At 44.8% G+C, this 19,571-nt stretch overlaps 2 protein-coding genes across 2 annotated transcripts in view; one reads left to right on the top strand and one right to left on the bottom strand.

The window, feature by feature from the left end:
• BAZ1B (bromodomain adjacent to zinc finger domain 1B) overlaps positions 1–19,571 on the bottom strand; it is an 84,359-nt gene that overhangs the window by 56,266 nt on the left and 8,522 nt on the right. Inside the window, exons 2-4 of the mRNA XM_005294327.5 lie at positions 13,862–13,978; positions 9,393–9,537; positions 7,868–8,066 (exon numbers count right to left, since the gene is read on the bottom strand). Of these exons, the coding sequence (XP_005294384.2) occupies positions 7,868–8,066; positions 9,393–9,537; positions 13,862–13,978 (461 nt within the window). The remainder of the gene's footprint in view (positions 1–7,867; positions 8,067–9,392; positions 9,538–13,861; positions 13,979–19,571) is intronic.
• LOC135976577 (uncharacterized) lies at positions 15,390–17,846 on the top strand. The gene is made up of 2 exons (XM_065573120.1): positions 15,390–16,310; positions 17,305–17,846. Exons 1-2 carry the CDS (start codon positions 15,734–15,736, stop codon positions 17,778–17,780), a joined length of 1,053 nt encoding a protein of 350 aa, XP_065429192.1. The 5' UTR covers positions 15,390–15,733; the 3' UTR covers positions 17,781–17,846.

Raw genomic sequence — 19,571 nt, 5'->3', positions numbered from 1 at the left:
GTGAGGTTGTGAACACCAAGGGAGGAGAAAACTGTTTCTGTAGTTACCCACGAAAGCTTATGCTCCCAGTACTTCTGTTAGTCTCAAAGGTGCCACAGGACCCTCTGTTGCTTTTTACAGATTCAGACTAACACGGCTACCCCTCTGATACTTGATACCTAAACTGAGGATTTCTTGGTAACCTGATGCCGACTGGCAGAAGGCACAGCGGTACACAGATCCTGGGTTCACCAAAATAATGTCACGTGAGGTCTCTAATGAAAGCATGTGTCACATTGGTCATCAAGCACTGTGAGATGCATGTACGGAACATGTGTGAAGCGTCATGTAGATATGTTGAAAATTATGTTCTCTAGGCCTTGAGGTTAAGGCAGGTTACTCACAGGTGCCTTGAGACAAACTTCTCCAGACAGGAAATGGGAGACACTTATCCTCCTGCTGGACCATTGCATATTGCGTGTGTCTCACAACAAAAGTCTACTAGCACAGTGGCTCTCAACCTTTCCAGACTACTGTACCTCTTGTAGGAGTCTGATTTGTCTTGCGTACCCCCAGGTTTCACCTCACTTAAAAACTACTCGCTTACAAAAATCAGACAAAAATACAAAAGTGTCACACCCATACTATTACTGAAAAATGGCTTACCCACTCATTTTTACCATACAATTCTAAAATAAATCAACTGAATATCAATATTGTACTTGCATTTCAGTGTATAGTATATTGAGCAGCATAAAGTCATTGTCTATATGAAATTTAGTTTGTACTGACTTCGCTAGTGCTTTTTATGTAGCCTGTTGTAAAACTAAGCAATATCTAGATGAGTTGATGTACCCACAGAGACCCTCTGCGTACCCCCAGGGGTATTCATACCACTGGATGAGAACCACTGTACTAGCATACTGAGTCAAGTGCTAATGAAGGGCTTGCGGAGACTTCAGAAGGAAATCAATAGGAATAAGGTAAACAGCACAGGAAGATGGGGGGGACAGATGGACAGTTTTCAGGTGGAGATCAAAGGTCTGGTAATCTGGGGGTGCAGTGAGACAACACTGGCATCCTTCAACCTGCAAAGAAACTGCAAGACGACATGATCTTATGAAAAGGGATCTCAGCCATCCATGGTTAAAAATGCCGGGAAAAGAATTGGTCAAAGCTAGGGGAATGTCCTGTGAGTTAAGTTTAGGCTCTAGAAAGCATGTTATGGATTTTGGTTTATATGTAAGCATTTGTTTCCACTATTCTTACTTTCCTATTATTTGAATCTCCATTCTTATGTATATTTATAGTGAAAAAAAGAATAAGTTTATTATCAAGTGCTGTTTGTTAAGCGGAGTGGTGATCCTAAGTTAAAACTAGTAAGCTGGTGTGTACTATTCCTTTGGGAGTAGTGAATCTGTGAATGCTGAGCAGAACAGGGGCTGGGCACTCCAGAGACACACTTGAAGGGCTTGGGGGTTGGTGTGTACTTACCGCTTGCTGCAGAGGGACCGCAGAGCCTGGCAGATATAGATAAGACTCTCATGCTAAGGGCAGGTGGTAGCAAGGTGCCTCACACACCCTGGGAAGGCATATCACCCTCACAGAAAAAATTATTATACAAGAGGGAAAATCTCTCCTTTTAAACCAGGGGACAAAGTTCAAATATTTCAGCTGATTCTACCTACAGCACTATTGCGCGGTGAGAGAATCAGTCTCCAACAGCCAGGGCCTAAAGCATTACGGCTTTACAAGTTAAGCAGCCAACACTTTACACTCCTCCAAGATTAATAAGGAGGCATTGTTGATTAGATTACAGAGCACAGGTATAATGTGCTCGCTGCATGAAGTACCATTTCATAAATGGGCAGCCACATTCTGCACAAGCTTAGTTTCCAGAGTCTAAAAGGCGGTCCCATGTACAAGCACATTACACGAGCTTGGTCTTGAAGTGAAAGGCCCAGGACACAGCAGCCGAGGCCTGAGAGAAGAGGCTACACTCTTCTTGTCAAGATCAGATAACAAGAGAGGCAACTTGCGGCTGCTCAGGATGCACAAGTCGGTCTTATGCATTTTGTTCTACAAATATGTGTTAACATTTTAACAGGATTACTGACTAGAGTCACACAAGGGACATTACCATGTTGTGTTTTTAATGCTCGAGAGCACAATGGAAGTTGTGTGCAAAACATCTCATCCCAGATCCTCCATAGGTATTTAGGCAGCTAACTCCCATTGATATCAGGGGAAGTTGGGAGCCTAAATAGCTTGGAGGATCTGGGTCTTAGAAAATGAAGAGGAGAACTGAACGATCAGAACTCAGTGTCTGAAGGCTAAGACACATTTTTGGCTGTGCATATATTGACTACATAGAATAAAGGTTAGAGTTGAAAATGCGACCACATTTTTAGGAATTACAATCTGATTTTAAAAGTCTTCTACAGGTACAAGTTATTCTTCAGCCCAGACCTGGGTTAACCAAACGGTGTTAACATCTTAAAGCATCCAAATGAAGTGGTCTCCTTTTGTTCACCAAATGTTTTGGGACTGCTATAGTTCAGGTGATATAACTGTTTCCAGGGGCTCAGAGAGAGTCTCAGAAAAACACTTTTCACATTGAAGTTTAATACTTTGCCTCTGTTCAGATTTTTTGGCTCACTTTCTAAGAAGCTTCATTCATTTTTAAACAAGTGGAAATAGCCTTTGAGGAGCAATACTCAGCCTTGCTCCAGAGAAAGTTGCTTTTGATTTAACTGCATTAGGACTATACAGTACATTCTTTTCACTAAACTTGTGACGAGTACCCCCCCAGACTTGTGCACATGTACACAAAAATCGTAAAACAGCTTAAATGCTAATGAAATTAGTTTTTCAACATTAGCAGATTTAAATTTATGGCTTCCCAGCTCCCTGAAGTCTCCTAACCTGACTATTTCAGCTGCCCAGCCTGCTTATTCCCATTCCATGCTGGTGAACCTACAAAGGCATGCAGGAATGCAAGCCTGGTTTGTGCACCTTAGGAGTCCTTTCCAGCTGCACTACTCGTATGAGATACAAAAGGAGGGGCTTCTTCCCAAGCCCTAGTGCAGGGGTGGGCAAACTACGGCTCGGGGGCCGCATCCAGCCCTCCAGATGTTTTAATCCGGCCATTGAGCTCCTGCCGGGGAGCAGGGCCCAGGGCTTTTCCCACTCCGCGCAGCTCCCAGAAGCAGCAGCATGTCCCCCCTCTGGCTCCTACATGTAGGGGCAGCCAGGGAGTTCAGTGCGCTGCCCACACAGCTCCCATTGGCTGGGGGGAGCCAGAGGGAAAACATGCCGCTGCTTCTAGGAGTTGCTTGAGGTAAACACCGCTGGAGCCTGCGCCCGACCCCCTCCCGTGCCCCAGCCTTGATTCCCCCTCCTGTCCTCCGAACCCCTCTGTCTCAGCCTGGAGAAACCTCCTGAACCCCCAACCCCTCATCCCCAGCCCCACCCCAGAGCCTGCATCCCAGCCCTCACCCTTCCTCCCCTGCACCCAAACTCCTCATTTTGGTCCCAACCCCAGAGCCCACACTCCCAGCCAGAGCCCTCACCCCTGAACTCCCAATTTCATGAGCATTCATGGCCCGCCATACAATTTCCATACCCAGATGTGGCCCTCGGGCCAAAAAGTTTGCCCACCTCTGTCCTAGTGTCTGTAGGACAGGGGATGCCTACTGCAGATTAGATATATCCAGGTCATAGAATCAACATGCACTATACATGAACCTCTGCAAGGCAGCAGGGATTCAAACCCAAGAGCTGAAGCTGCTTTATTTATACCTTTTACCAAAAAAAAAAAAAAAAAAAAAAAAAAAAAAAAAAAAGGGGGGGGAGGATGAGTGCCAAGAAAATGCTACGGTTTACTCTGTCCCCTTGTGTATATGCCATTAACTGAAGTTCGCATACATACACCAGATGTTTTCATTACTACATTTGTAGTGTGTTATATAAGTACAGTAAGCATTTCATATTTATTTTCAAGAACTTGAACTCAGCTAAGTATTACCCATGTGATGCTATATCTAAAATTGTAGAAAAATTGCATTGTTACTATTTCTCATACAATGTATCGGCCGTGCAATTAAAAAAGTATTGTGCATTCACACAAGAGAGCAGAGTTAAAGTTGTATGCACATGCTTAATATTGGGAGTTTAATGGTGTACTCTTACCGTTTCTATTAAGCGATTATTTAGCATGGAATTATATACTCAACACCTTTGTAAAGTGCTTTGAAATTATCAATGTTAAATTTCCTATTTACAGTATGCACCATCCTTATTTTACAAGTGGGTAACTTTAAACAGAGATTAGACCAGTCACTTTACCAAAGTCAGTCAGTGGCAGAACCAGAATAAAACTCAGGAGTCTTAACTCTTCAACATGGCTTTGTGGTTATGTCAGAAGCACAGAGGGCTAGGCTGTGTTCCTCGAACAGCCCCATTCAGAAGTTAATTGATTTAGGGTTTCTGTGCTCGTGTAATATTTTGTTTAATGAAATTTTGGCAAACACTACACTATGAATAAAACAAATATATTCCACAATTTCTTGCCAATTACTGCCCAATGACAAGCATTTGCTGTTTCTTCCTTCCTTGCTAACTAAATTACTGTGCTTTAGCCCCATTCTAAGCATTACTAATGCACCAATTTGTTTTATAAATTGATTGGCTATGTCTGTGTTATGAGCTAGGGGTGTGATTCCCCTGCCCATGTACACATACTTGCGCTAGATCTCATGGAGCTAAGGAATATAAACAGCAGTAGTAGCAGCAAAGGCATGGCAAGCCATGCCGAGTACATACCCACCAGTTTCAAGTGGGTTTGTATTTGGCACCGCTCAGCCATGCCTTCACTACTACTATTACTGCTATTTAGATGCACGCTAGCTTTCATCAAGCTACCACGAGTAGGTGTACAGAGTAGAGGAATCACACACTACTTATAGTGTAGACACAGCCTTAGAGAGTTTAAGGCCAGAATGTTTCTCCACTTGCTAACATTTTCTCAGATAGTATGGACAATTACAAATATTACTAACATGTACATAGTCCACAGCTCAAATATACCTGCAGTGCAAAAGCTCCTTATCTGCATTGGGTGAGAATCCATAGAAGCTAGGGACCGGAAGTTGGGAAATCTGGTTCCAGTTACAGTTCTGCCAGTGATTTGCTGTGTCACTGTGCGTAAGCCACTTCATCTCTACTTGTAGTTTCCTCGTGTGTAAAATGGGGACTATGCTCATCCCCCTCAGGTGTAACAAGCACTTTACTGATTCTTGTAAAGTGTCCTTAAACATAAGCTTTGATATTTACCCTGGTCAGAGATGGTTGAAAGTTCTCATTCACATGGCCTTTTCAAAACCACAAGCAAAAAGTTTAAGTTCTTAAGAGTTAGAGAGGGTAGTGTTAGAGTTCCATTTCTTCCTTTTGACACTAACTTTTCCAAACTTGAGGAAGTTTTGAAGAGTTATAAAAGAGCAAAAGGCAAAAATGAAGACATGGAAAAAGCCTTGGACATTCATTTTGTTGTGTTCAATGGGAAAGAGGGGTGGAGGGAGAGAGAAAGAGGAAGAAAAACAATTTTTAAATTGTTTTATGTCCAACCTTGTAAAATAGTAACAGATTTTTCCACAAAGTTGATTTTGGTTTTCCAATCAGCTCCAAGTCTGAAAGGAAGAATTGGCTCCTAAGGCGTATTGGGGAGGTGAGAAAACACTAAATATTGACTCAAAGTAGAGAGCCACAACGTTTAGAGTCAAGGGTCGGTTGATTTTATGATTGGGCTGTGAAGGGAAGTGGGGATGGGAAATCACAACAAAAGTTAACACTAGAGCAGGGGTCTCAAACAGCTCCCCGGCCCCTCTGCCTACCCCGTGGCACCACGAGCCCCGCGCCACTCCCTGAAGCGGCTGGAACTATGTCCCTGCAGCCCCAGGCCGGGGGGGGTGGGGTGGAGGTGCGGGGGGGGAGGAAGTAGAGGGCTCCCTGCTCTTGCTTCCAGGCACCGCCCCCCCACAGCTCCCATTGGCCAGGAACACGGAACCGCAGCCAATGGGAGCTTTCGGGGGGTACCTGGAGGAGCAGCAAGAGCAGCACATGGCGCTGTTTCCTGCTTCCCTCCCCAGGGACTCCGGCTGCTTCCTGGAGTGGAGCGGAGCAGGGCCAGGGCAGGCAGGCAGCCTGCCCTGGCCACGGTGCATGGCACTGCCACCCCAGTGCCGCTGTAGGTAAGTGGTGCCAGGCCAGAGCCCACAGCCCTCCTGTACCCCCAACCCCCGTCCGGAGCCCCCTACCACATCCCTCACCCCTCCTGCACCCAACTCCCTGCCCTGAGCCCCCACCACACCCCTCCTGCACTCCCTGGGGGCAGGGAGGGGGCAGAGTTGGGGTGCGGACTTCGGGGAAGGGGTTGGAATGGGGGCAGGGAAGAGGTGGGAAGAGGCAGGGCCTCATGGAAGGGGTGGAGTGGGGGCGGGGCCGGGGGCAGCAAGGGGTGGGTGTCAGTGATGCAGCCCTTGGGCCAATGCACTAGTCCTCATGCGGCCATCGTGGTCATTTGAGTTTGAGACCCCTGCACTAGAGCATAAAGCTCAGCTTTGGTTTTCCTTGCTTTTGAGTTGCCTCCTGCTCATATCAGCCATTCTTTTGAACCTCATGTGTCAAGCTACGCCTTCTAAATTCAAGATGTGGTTGACAGAAATTTAAATCTAACTCTCAGCAATTCTACCACACTAGATGTTAGCTAGTGCCTAATTCCCAGCCCTATCACCAAGAATGCATCACCCCAGTTGTTCTCAGAGGGTATTTTCTTCCTTGTTAAATACTACTGACCTTTCAGAAGTGCAAACCATTACCTAGTTCTGCTGATCACTGTTTTTGTTGACAATGCTCTGTTTTAGCTGCATTTTGTTGTCTGCTGGTCACTATGTAGAAAGTGACCCTAAATACAGCAACGTGACAAGTACCAGTGCAATCAGTTATGCTCCAGCAGGAAACCCAGAGAGGATGAGATACATCTTCATGAGAAGAGAAGTGTCTGGTACCAGCAGGAGGTTGAAATACAGGAAGAGTCTTGAAGCGTTCCCACAACAGAGTGGGAAGGTTTCTCAATGATTCCCTCTAAACACCAACAAGGTGACAGCAACAACTAGGTCCTGTCCACAGCATCAACTAAGCGAAGCTTAGCCAATATTTCAGTGACACTATTTCAGCTGCAGTGTGCACAGAACATTGGATGGTCAACATTCTTGGTGTAGGTCATTTAAGTGAGAGGAGTATGCCTCCATGTGCCTGGGATTAATAAATAACACTGCCTCTAGACTGACAACTGTCAGCTGTCAACCAGTGGCAGCAATTTTGGAAGCTACAGCCTATCATGGCAGTTGTCTCTACCCTTATCTGAGATTAACTTCACTCAGAGTAAAGTTAAACATACTGAAGACGACCCGAGCTCTGGCTACACTACAGCTTCTATCAACACCACTAGCGCATCTCCACCAGTGATACACATGCGCAATTTTTCTTAGCTTTGATAAAGGTCCCAAAGAAGCTGCACACATGCTGTAATTAATAAGCCTACTGAAGAAAGTTTCATATGACTATATTGGACAAAGGCAAATCTAATCACATTTTGATTTCTGTAAGACAAAGTAATGGACTACATGTAGCTGCAGACTTGCAGTGCTTTTTAATTCCACTACAACTACACCACTAGCTCAGAATTGTGGTGTATCGTGTAACATTGAGTGAGAAGATCCACACGGTACTCTTCAGAGAGCATGTACAGTATTTCATAACCCAGGCCTGAGAACATTTGGGTTTGTGCCCCCAGACCACAAACCCTTAAATAGGCTGTCTTGTTACTCACTCATAATCTCTCTTCTGCTGTCATCCTCCTTCAGCACTGACTCCTTTTGGTTGTCCTGGGCTACCTGACTGGAGTTCTCTTTGTCACTGGATGGGGAATCACATGTTCCATCAGATTTCTTCTCAGCAGCCTCCTCATCCACCTTCTCCAGTGGATGTACTTTCACAATTTTTACTGGCAGCATTTTCTCTTTTCCAACCTGAGCAGAAAAATGCATTAAAAAAACAGTAACTAGGCAGGAAATATGAGCTGATCTGCTTTTTAACACGTGAAGGGAAGGAAGGAAAGTGAAACAAAATAAGAGTCACATATACACTATGGTTTAAGAGAGAACAATTTTTAATCTTTGACCTCAGTGAGACACTCCTATAGTTTCCTCTGTCACAGACTTACAAGATCTCCCCATTACCTGCCCTATTTAGAAGTCCTGCTTATTACTCCAATGGAAGGAAAAACCGCACACAAGCTTTTCTAAAGTCCACTATTGCTACTTCCTCAATCTTCCAGATGTGTTGCAAGGGGCTGTGTGTGTCATCTCAATGGTCCCAGCTTAGGAAACAGAACACAACTCAGTCCAAAATATATACTGTCACAGGACCAGGATTGAATCTTCCCCTTCCTTTTTGACAAACCTGAGTTTCCACTCAGTCCCCCCAGCCCACCTTTTTTTTTTTTTTTTTTTAATTGGCATCTGCCACTACAGTAGACCTTTCCAAGAAGTAGGAGAATCAAACTAGTGCAGTGGTGGGCAAACTATCGCACTTCAGACGTTTTAATCCGGCCCTCAAGCTTGCCTCACTCCGGTGCTCCATCTAGGGAGCGTGCCCAGAAGCAGTGGCATGTCCCATCTCCGACTTCTACGCGTAGGGGCAGTCAGGGGGCCGGTAGGGGGACATACCGCTGCTTCTGAGAGCTGCTTGAGATAAGCGCTGCCTGGAGTCTGCATCCCTGCCCCAGACCTGATCCCTCTCCCGCCCTCCAAACCCCTCAGTCCCAGCCTGGAGCACCCTCCTGGACCCCCAACTCCTCATCCCCAGCCGGAGCCCTCACCCCATCCGAAACCTAACCCCCAATTTTGTGAGCATTCATGGCCGACCATACAATTTCCATACCCAGATGTGGCCCTCGGGCAAAAAAGTTTGCCCACCGCTGAACTAGTGCAAGCGGTGTCAGTTACACTCTGCTATTCCTATTGGGAACATGGTGTGTGTGTGTGTGTAGCAGAAGAGCAGTTAGATGTGAACCTCTTCTTCTGCTAGAGATGACAAGTCTCCTTTGCCCAAGCCACTCCCATCTTCTGACAATACCATGTTAGCCTCTGCTTAAGAAACAGGTTTCCACACTATTGCTTTGGCAATAGGCATTATCAAGGGAATTCCACCAAGAGGTGAGAGTCCTACCATTCTGCACCAAGTTTAGACAGTCATGAAGACTGGAGGGGAAAATGTTTGTGACCTCCTCTTACCTCTCTGAGGATAGCGGCATTAAGCAGAAGCATGGCAAGTATTTGAAACTAGAGCCTCACCTCAAAGTCACACTCTTCGTCCACTGCATATTTGGTCATGATCTCTAGCCAGGCTGCATCTACAAGCTTCTCCAAGGAGATTGTATTGTGGTGGACCATTTCCAGTACCAGTTTCTCATACCAGGTGGGAAATTCCTCCTTCAAACTGAACAAGGATGTGAAAAGTTTACATCATCCAGCTAACAAAATATGAAATGCAACATGTTCTGCCAGTTCATGCCACTGAGAGCATTTTGACAGTTAAACAAACACTTTCAAGGTGACACCACATTAGAATAAATAATAATGCAAGCGGTCAGAGTGGGATTTATCACAAGAAAAAATAAATGTTCATACGGTCACCAATATAAATTCACTCCTGTACCCACAAGAAATACAAAGCACATCTGTGCAACAGGGCCATGCCGGCAGTGCTTATCTTTCTGGCGATTGCCATCTCCCTATGAAGTGTTGCCTACACACTAAACAAACCCTGCCTGTGTTACTGACCCAAAAACATGGCAAAAGATTTTTTTAATAGAATACCTATCCAGAAAAATAAGTCCCATATTTTTTATTCTTAAACATTTCTACTGCGGTAGTGCCTAGAGGAACCAATCTTTCTTCAGGTTATTTTGTATTCTATCCAGGAGAGGTGTATAATTTGATTTATGTAACTCAGTTATGAGACACATGAACACTCAATTATCTTTTCACTAGGGCTGTCAAGCGATTTAAAAAAATTAATCGCGATTAATCACATTATTAAATAATGGAATACCATTTATTTAATTATTTTTGGATGTTTTCTACATTTTCAAATATATTGATTTCAATTACAACACAGAATACAAAGTGTATAGTGCTTGCTTTATTTTTGATTACAAAATATTTGCACTGTAAAAAACAAAATAGTATTTTTCAATTCACCTCAGACAAGTACTGTAGTGCAATCTCTATCATGAAAATTGAACTTACAAATGTAGAATTAAGTGTAAAAAATAACTATTGAAAAATAAAAAGGTAAAACTTTAGAGCCTACATGTCCACTCAGTCCTACTTCTTGTCCAGCCAATCGCTCAGACAAACAAGTTTGGTTATAATTTACAGGAGATAATGCTGCCCACTTCTTGTTTACAATGTCACTTAAAAGTGAGAAGAAACGTTTGCATGGCACTGTTGTAGCCGGCGTCGCAAGATATTTACGTGCCAGATGCACTAAAGATTCATATGTCCCTCCATCTTCAACCGCCATTCCATAGGATATGCGTCCATGCTGATGTGTTCTGCTAGATAACGATACAAAGCAGTGCAAACTGATGCATGTTCATTTTCATCATCTGATCAGATGCCACCAGCAGAAGGTTGATTTTCTTTTTTGGTGGTTTGGGTTCTATAATTTCCGCATCTGAGTGTTGCTCTTTTAAGACTTCTGAAAGCATGCTCCACACCTCACCGCTCTCAGATTTTGGAAGGCACTTCTGATTCTTAAACCTTGGGTCGAGTGCTGTAGCTATTTTTAGAAATCTCACATTGGTATCTTCTTTGTGTTTTGTCAAATCTGCAGTGAAAGTGTTCTTAAAACAAACATGTGCTGGGTCATCATCCCAGACTGCTATAACATGAAATATATGGCAGAATGCGGGTAAAACAGGGCCGAAGACATACAGTTCTCCCCCAAGAAGTTCAGTCACAAATTGTATTAACGCATTACTTTCTAACGAGCATCATCAGCATGGAAGCATGTCCTCTGGAATGGTGGCCAAAACATGAAGGGGCATACGAATGTTTAGCATATCTGGCACGTAAATACCTTGCAACGGCGGCTACAAAAGTGCCATGTGAATGCCTGTTCTCACTTTCAGATGAGATTGTAAATAAAAAGCAGGCAGCAGCATCTCCTGTAAATGTAAACAAACTTGTTTGTCTTAGCAACTGGGTGAACAAGAAATAGGACTGAGTGGACTTGTAGGCTCTAAAGTTTTACATTGTTTTGTTTCTGAGAGCAGTTATGTAACAAAAATATCTGCATTTGTAAGTTACACTTTCAGGATAAAGGGATTGCACTACAATACTTGTATGAGGTTAATTGAAAAATACTATTTCTTTTGTTTATCATTTTTACAGTTCAAATATTGGTAATAAAAATAATATAAATTGAGCACTGTACACTCTGTATTCTGTGTTGTAATAGAAATCAATATATTTGAAAATGTAGAAAAAACATCCAAAAAATTTAATAAATTTCAACTGGTATTTCTATTGTTTAACAGTTCTATTGTTTAACAATTAATTGTTAATTCATTGCGATTAATCTTTTTAGTTAATCGTGTGAGTTAACTGTGATTAATTGACAGGCCTACTTTTCACCTTTTAATTTTAAGATGAGTTTTCCCTTCAGGAGTATTGCAATCCCAATTGAAGTTTGGCATTTTCTCCCATATTAAGTTTATACTGTTAAAATATTTTTATATGTCTTATAATGCAGTAAGTAGGGCTTACTTAAATAAATTATTGTGCAGTATTTTAGTCTATGCAAATATGTGTTCCACTGATGTAGTTGTGTGAAGGATGATTAATTAGAACAGGGGTTCTCAAACTGGAGGTCACAATCCCTCAGGGGGTCACAAGGTTATTATGTGGGGGTCGCGAGTATGTGCCGCCCATCTAGCTAGCAAGTCTGCTGTGAAGTCTGCACTAGTAAGTCTGCTGTGAAAAGTGATATTAACAAACATAAAATATCAGTTTAAAAGTGTTAAATATAAACAAGTGTTTTTAATTTATAAGGGGGGGCATTCAGAGGCTTGCGGTGTAAAAGGGATCACCAGTACAAAAAAAGTTTGAGAACCACTGAATTAGAAGGATGGAGGAAAGCTTGCCTGGTCACTTCCTAAATCAGAGCAGGTTTGTCAGTTTGAATTCTCACCATACATTCCCTAAAAAAAAAAATTTGAATGAAAGCACCAAATTCAAGTTTGTTTAGTGATAGAAAAACTCCACTTCACCCTATCAAAAGTTATCTTGTTTCTTAGATTTCAGGTAGCTCTTGCTGACCGAGTCCTCATTTGTAGTTATTCTAGGATTACTAATCAGTGGATTCCTCATGACGAAGACTGACTAAACTTGTACATTCAGATCAATGCTTTAAGTTTTAAATCTGCAGCTGCATATAATTTTTATTATAATTCTCATTCAACAGGGAGACTGGTCTCTAAGGGACATTTTACTGAACGTCTATTTGGTTTAAGACAAATATAAAAATCTGTATCTAACCTGAATTACGACATTCTCTCATTTATGTAACTGAAAACTTTCAGAAAAACAGGAGCAGTTAGCTAATCCTGTATCACTGCATCAGAGTAAGACAGCAAAGCTAGGCAAGCGATCCACTGACTCAGCTACTTCAAGATTATGCAATTACAGAACCAGCAACATAGATTTCCCTCATACTGAAGAGCATTAGCTGGGGAGAGATCAAAGACAACTATATCTCTGTCTAAGGCTTCTGGCACCTTGCACAGTTGGGAAGTAGTTTTTAAAGGGAGCAATTTAATTGGACAAGAAAAATGTTGCAGGCAATTCCTCTCTAGGACATGGACTATCACCTCTTATTCCAATCAAAATGATGAATTCCCTCTCCAGTAAACACAGCAGAAGCAATATCCAAGACAGATTTAATCTATAAACACACACTAAATAGGTGGTAACAGTTCATCTTTATAGAGTGAAAGAGACAAAGCCAAAGTTGCCAGTATGTAAAACTGAGAAAGAAATGTCCTTTGTTAGGTGTTCAACTCCCTTACTTTCATTGGGTACAGCAATTAAGGAAGAAGATACCTAATTAGTTCAATCAAGGACTTGCCCTTAGAAAGGTTCCTTCATCATGGCAAGTTTTACATTGGATATAAACCAAAGTTCTGGCCACTCTGTGAGACTGACAAAAGGGGGTAGGCCAACTGGTAGGGAAAAGAGAGAGCTTGGCAAAACTATCCTTGCAATTTTGCTTTTTTGCAGTTTGTTTCAAGTGGAGCAGATCACTAACACCTTATTCCAAAATACTACTGAATTTAATGGCACCAGTTTACTGGTTGATACCCGCACAGATCTGGAAAAAACAACAACTGCTGCCGCGGAGTTAGCTGGTATGCACACCATCATTATGTGGAAACCAGTAAAAGTCACACTACTTAGGTGCTTTTGTTTTTTCTCTCCTTCAGCAATGAGTGGAACAGGAGAAATTACAGAAAGATACAGGTAGTTTTGACATATATGCCAAATGTTGTACTCCGAGTTATTTTGTGAAAAGAACATTACAGATTAAGCTGCATTAGTGAGTATGTCAAATTTGGAGGCAAATTTCTTTAATTTTACAAAGTACTAAGGAACTCGTCACAACTGTGTAACTAGCAGCCACCTAGCATTCTAAAGGCAGCTCTCCTGCCCCCAAACCCTAAAGAGAGATGCATACCAACTTCTGCACGGTTACTTACAGCTCAGCAACTTCCTGCTCCTCCTCCCAAGCTTCTTTGTGCGTCAGCTGGCTGCTTCCTGTGCTTTTGCACGTCCATATTCGTTCGTTGTATCTCTCTAGCCGTGCCTCGTACTCTCTGTAGGAGCAGCAGCTCAGGAAAACAGGATTCAGGGAGCAGACAGCAAAACCAAAGTACTAAATAGCCCTTTCCATTGGACTAGACTAGGAGACAATATTATGCTGCAGTTCTGCAGAGCCAAACCTTAGCTTCTGTATGTACACACTATTCTAAATTTAACTTAAAACTGGAGTGCTTGTGTTTGAAAAATAGCATAAAGAGCATCTGCACTAATGCGCAACAATGTGATTAAAAGGAAATCAATATAGACGAGGTTCTCACTCCATCCTGTACTTGTAAATTCCAGAATTAAAGACAGTTTATTAGAGATTAAATTACTGCATGGCAAGTTCCTTGAATTCCCAAAACAAGCAATTTGTTAAGTTAGTATAATTGGTTCCTTTCCGTTCAGCTGAACTTTAATATTAGCTTCTTCATATATCAACACCAGCCTCAAATTGCAGGTTTTTTTGGTCATTAAACACTGGGAATTAAGGGGGCAAAAAGCAGAGGAGAGGCAAGGAAAAGCGTCTTTACCTTGGAAACAGAGTTGCAATAACACAACAAGCATGGAAGGTAAAGCACACTTACAATAACTATGTATCACTGTAGTGACAGAGGAATAAACACAGTTTGGCTAACCGAGTAGTTTACAACCCTTCCTGTGAAGCATCTCTCACTCTTATGCTCCCGTGGAAGGCAGTGCTATTCAGTGCTGGAAATTACTTCTAGGATATTATGGTAACTACAGTTAGTGTGTCTCAGTTAAACTAAGCCTTGGGCTACTCATACTAGCATTACATTTTCCCACAGAGTCTGGTTAAGAAGGAAAGACATAACTATTAATCCCAGTCTTTGTGGGTCCCCTTCACACTATTCCAGCTGGAGAAAACTGAGCCACAAATGATATGATGCATGTGGCAAGTAGGTATTGTATTTGTATCCACAGCAACCAATGTCATGCAAGAGACTAAACTGGGAATAGGTCATCTTTAGAGAAGGTTGCCACTAGCCAAAGCATTAGACAGTCCCCTCCCCCAGAAGGGTGTGTTGATGATAAAAAAACCTGTTTAAAAAAAAAAAAGCTTCTGGCATTCCCAATCTTTGCACCAGTATTAAGTGTACAGAAGCATTCACTGTGCCCTGGTTTTCATTTTAAATACCCGTTTAGTATGTTAGATGGAATCACTAACTTTCAAGTTCCAGAACTTGATCTTTGCTTTCACTTACAGGAGATATCCTTCACAGATTATTTTTTGCAGTGAACCCTGACAGAAGTTTTTTCTTGATACTGCATCAAGTACACAGGTTGTCGAAGATGTTATTTTAACCCGCTCTCTAGAGATATTAGGCAGAGAGAGCTAATTGTGAAACTGAGGCCTGGTCTACACTAGGCGTTTATGTCGAAGTTAGCGCCGTTAAATCGAATTAACCCTGCACCCGTCCACACTGCGATGCTATTTAGTTCGACATAGAGGTCTCTTTAATTCGACTTCTGTACTCCTCCCCGACGAGGGGAGTAGCGCTAAATTCGACATGGCCATGTCGAATTAGGCTAGGTGTGGATGGAAATCGACGCTAATAGCTCCGGGAGCTATCCCACAGTGCACCACTCTGTTGACGCTCTGGACAGCAGTGCGAGCTCGGATGCTCTGACCAGCCACACAGGAAAAGCCCCGGGAAAATTTGAATTTGAATTCCTTTTCCTGTCTGGCCAGTTTGAATCTCATTTCCTGTCTGGACATCGTGGCGAGCACAGCAGCACTGGCAACGATGCAGAGCTCTCCAGCAGTGATGGCCATGCAGTCTGGGAATAGAAAGAGAGCCCCAGCATGGACTGATCGTGAAGTCTTGGATCTCATCGCTGTGTGGGGCGATGAGTCCGTGCTTTCCGAGCTGCGATCCAAAAGAAGGAATGCAAAGATCTACGAGAAGATCTCTAAAGACATGGCAGAGAGAGGATACAGCCGGGATGCAACGCAGTGCCGCGTGAAAATCAAGGAGCTGAGACAAGGCTACCAGAAGACCAAAGAGGCAAACGGACGCTCCGGATCCCATCCCCAGACATCCCGTTTCTACGAGGCACTGCATTCCATCCTCGGTGCTGCCGCCACCACTACCCCACCAGTGACCGTGGACTCTGAGGATGGGATACTGTCCACGGCCGGTTCCTCAGACATGTTAGGGGACGGGGAAGATGAGGAAGGAGATGAGGAGGGCGAGGCAGTTGGCAGCTCTCACAACGCTGATTTCCCCGACAGCCAGGATCTCTTCATCACCCTTACAGAGATCCCCTACGAAGCGTCCCCAGCCATTACCCCGGACACAGAATCTGGTGAAGGATCAGCCAGTAAGTGTTGTAAACATCTAAACATTTATTTTTAACAAAACAGGAATATTAACAATTAAAAGAATGGGTTGTTCATGATTAGTGTGCCCTAGGCGCTTAACGGTTTAGTAAGGGGCAGTGCAAGTTTTGAAAAGAAATCTAGCAATGTCCGGTTTTCAGTGATTGTCCTGCACAAGCCGCTCTACTGTGTATTCCCTGCTACTGCAGCTACAGTAAAATGCGGTCTATATGTGCGGGGATAGAGCAGTAATCCTCCTGGGACATCTCGATGAAGCTCTCCTGGAGGTAACTTGAAAGCCGTTGCATGAGGTTCTTGGGGAGAGCGGCCTTATTGGGTCCTCCGAAGTACGACACGTTGCCGCGCCACGAGATTATCAGGTACTCGGGGATCATTGCTCTGCACAGCAGGGCGGCATACGGCCCTGGTCTTTGGAGGCTTTCCCGGAGCATTCTCTCTTTGTCGCTCTCGGAGATCCTCATCAGGGTGATGTCGGCCATGGTGACCTGCTTTTAATTAGGTAGGGGAATGTTAGTGTTGGGACTGCTTTCCCGTTCCTTTACAGAACTGTCACCGCTGGTTTGCAGCCACGCGGTGGAGGCGGGAGAGGGGCAGCCGAAAGGGATCATTCCCGGGGACAGCCGCGAGGGGGTGGGACAGGGGCAGAGTTCCCGCTTGCCGGATTGCTGGCAGCAGGGACTGACATTGATTTAAATGTGAAATGAGGCCAGTGGTAATATAAAAGTTTTAAACTGCCACAAGTGTACGGCTTACCATGTCTGCCTGCAACAGAAATTCCGTTGTGCTGCCCCGCTTCTCAAATGTGCTGTGCAAGACCCCAGGCACTGAATGCGAAGGCCGAGAATTCGACCTTGTGCTGAGTGCGCATGTGAAAGGTGCTGTGCATGGTCTTGTTCACAGAGAAAGACTATGTTCTTTGTTCACAACTACATTTATCTTTCAGAGGAATTCACTCCCTTTTTCCCATTTCCACAGCCCCGTCTGCGACTGTCTCACAACCTAGCCTGGAATCACACTCCCAGAGGCTAGCGCGGATTAGGCGTAGGAAGAAGAGGACACGGGAGGACATGTTCTCTGAGCTTATGGCCTCTTCCCAAGCCCAGGCAGCACAGCAGACCCAGTGGCGGGAGAACTTGACCCGAATGCACCAAGCCAACATGGATCGGGAGGAGAGGTGGCGTCAGGAAGACCAGCAGGCGACTCTAACGCTGCTTGGACTACTGAGGGAGCAAACGGACACACTCCGGCGCCTTGTGGATGTTCTGCAGGAACGGAGGCAGGAGGACAGAGCCCCGCTGCAGTCCATCTCTAACCGCCCTCCCCCGCCACCAAGTCCCATACCCACCTCACCCAAAGTGCAAAGAAGGAGAGGCGGCAGAGTCCCTGCTAACTCTCACTCCACCCCTGCAGAGAGCTCTAGTAGCAGAAGGCTCTCATTTCCCAAAATTTGAAAAGTTCTTTCCTTCCCGCCTGACACAAGCCCACGTCCAAGTTTCACCTCCCAATGCCATGTGTAGTTGATAATAAAAAATTCGTTTCTGTTAACTACTGTTTCAATCATGTTCTTTTGGAGGAGGAGGGGAAAGGGGGTTGGAAATTGGACAGGACAGTCTCCTTTGGCAGGGTACATAGTCGGGGGCAGGCACAGCAGCAGGGCACATACACAGTGCAGTGATGCAGTGACTAGTTGCCCCGGTTAGTCTGGGAGGTTGTTTTGATGTAATGTTGGGGGGGGTGGGTTGCTCTGTGACTTTGTGGCGGGGGAGGGCAGTTACAGATCTTAAGCGCCGGTCCTTAGAGAGGATCACAGAGCCACACAGCATGGGATCTGTAACCGTCCTCCCCCTGCCACAAAGTCAAATAGACCTCCCATACACACAGTCCCGATCAGGAGGGGTGACAGGCTCCGTTGAAACAAGCATCCCACCGCAGCGGAGCCTGTCAATCCTTGAGTTTAGAAGCTGCATTCGCATCACAACACTAGACCCGCCCCGCACCACAGTCTGCGTCCCAGTTTTAAAAAATTCCCGCGAAAACAGTATTAAAGAAAACGGTGTGCTTTAACAAAGTAGAACTATTTTTATTTCGACACGTGTGTTGGAGGGGGGGTGAAGGGGGTATGTAACTGGATAGGATAGTCAACATTACCTGGGTAAAGAAACGGGGGCAGGTTTAGCTTCTCAGTACACAAACTATAAAATCACAGGTTACCCTGCTCACTCAGGAACTTTGCTTTCAAAGCCTCCCGGATGCACAGCGCTTCCCGCTGGTCTCTTCTAATCGCCCGGCTGTCTGGCTGTGAGTAATCACCAGCCAGGCTATTTTCCTCAACCTCCCACCCCGCCATAAAGGTCTCCCCCTTGCTCTCACAGAGATTGTGGAGCACACAGCAAGCTGCTATAACAATGGGGATATTGGTTTCGCTGAGATCACAGCGAGTCAGTAAGCTTCTCCATCTCCCCTTGAGACGGCCAAAAGCACACTCCACCACCATTCTGCACTTGCTCAGCCGGTAGTTGAAGAGTTCTTTTTCAGTGTCCAGGGCGCCAGTATAGGGCTTCATGAGCCAGGGCATTAGCGGGTAGGCTGGGTCCCCGAGGATGACTATAGGCATCTCCACATCCCCAACAGTTATTTTGCGGTCCGGGAAGTAAATACCTTGTTGCAGCCGTCTAAACAGACCAGAGTTCCTGAAAACACGAGCGTCATGAACCTTGCCCGGCCATCCCACGTAGATGTTGGTAAAACGTCCCCTGTGGTCCACCAGTGCTTGCAGCACCATGGAAAAGTATCCCTTTCGGTTAATGTACTGGGTGGCCTGGTGGTCCGGTGCCAGGATAGGGATGTGAGTTCCATCTATGGCCCCACCGCAGTTTGGGAATCCCATCGCTGCGAAGCCATCTATGATCGCCTCCACGTTTCCCAGGGTCACTACCTTTGGCAGCAGTACATCAACGATTGCCTTCGCTACTTGCATCACAACAACCCCCACGGTAGATTTGCCCACCCCAAACTGGTTCGCGACTGACCGGTAGCTGTCTGGCGTTGCAAGCTTCCACAGGGCTATGGCCACTCGCTTCTGTACACTCAGTGCAGCTCGCAACCGGGTGTCACTGCGCTTCAGGGCAGGGGACAGCAACTCACAAAGTTCCAGGAAAGTTCCCTTCCGCATGCGAAAGTTTCGCAGCCACTGGGATTCATCCCAGACCTGCAGCACTATGCGGTCCCACCACTCAGTGCTT

Source organism: Chrysemys picta, chromosome 19 (assembly GCF_011386835.1).
Source record: "Chrysemys picta bellii isolate R12L10 chromosome 19, ASM1138683v2, whole genome shotgun sequence".
Lineage (NCBI taxonomy): Eukaryota > Metazoa > Chordata > Testudines > Emydidae > Chrysemys > Chrysemys picta.
This window is presented reverse-complemented; position numbering and strand designations above follow the sequence as displayed.

Bases quoted from the DNA above. Each gene is read 5' to 3' on its own strand.
- LOC135976577 (XM_065573120.1), top strand. From the start codon at position 15,734: ATGCAGAGCTCTCCAGCAGTGATGGCCATGCAGTCTGGGAATAGAAAG. The intron at 16,311-17,304 runs GTAAGTGTTGTA...CCATTTCCACAG, and splicing joins ATCTGGTGAAGGATCAGCCA to CCCCGTCTGCGACTGTCTCA.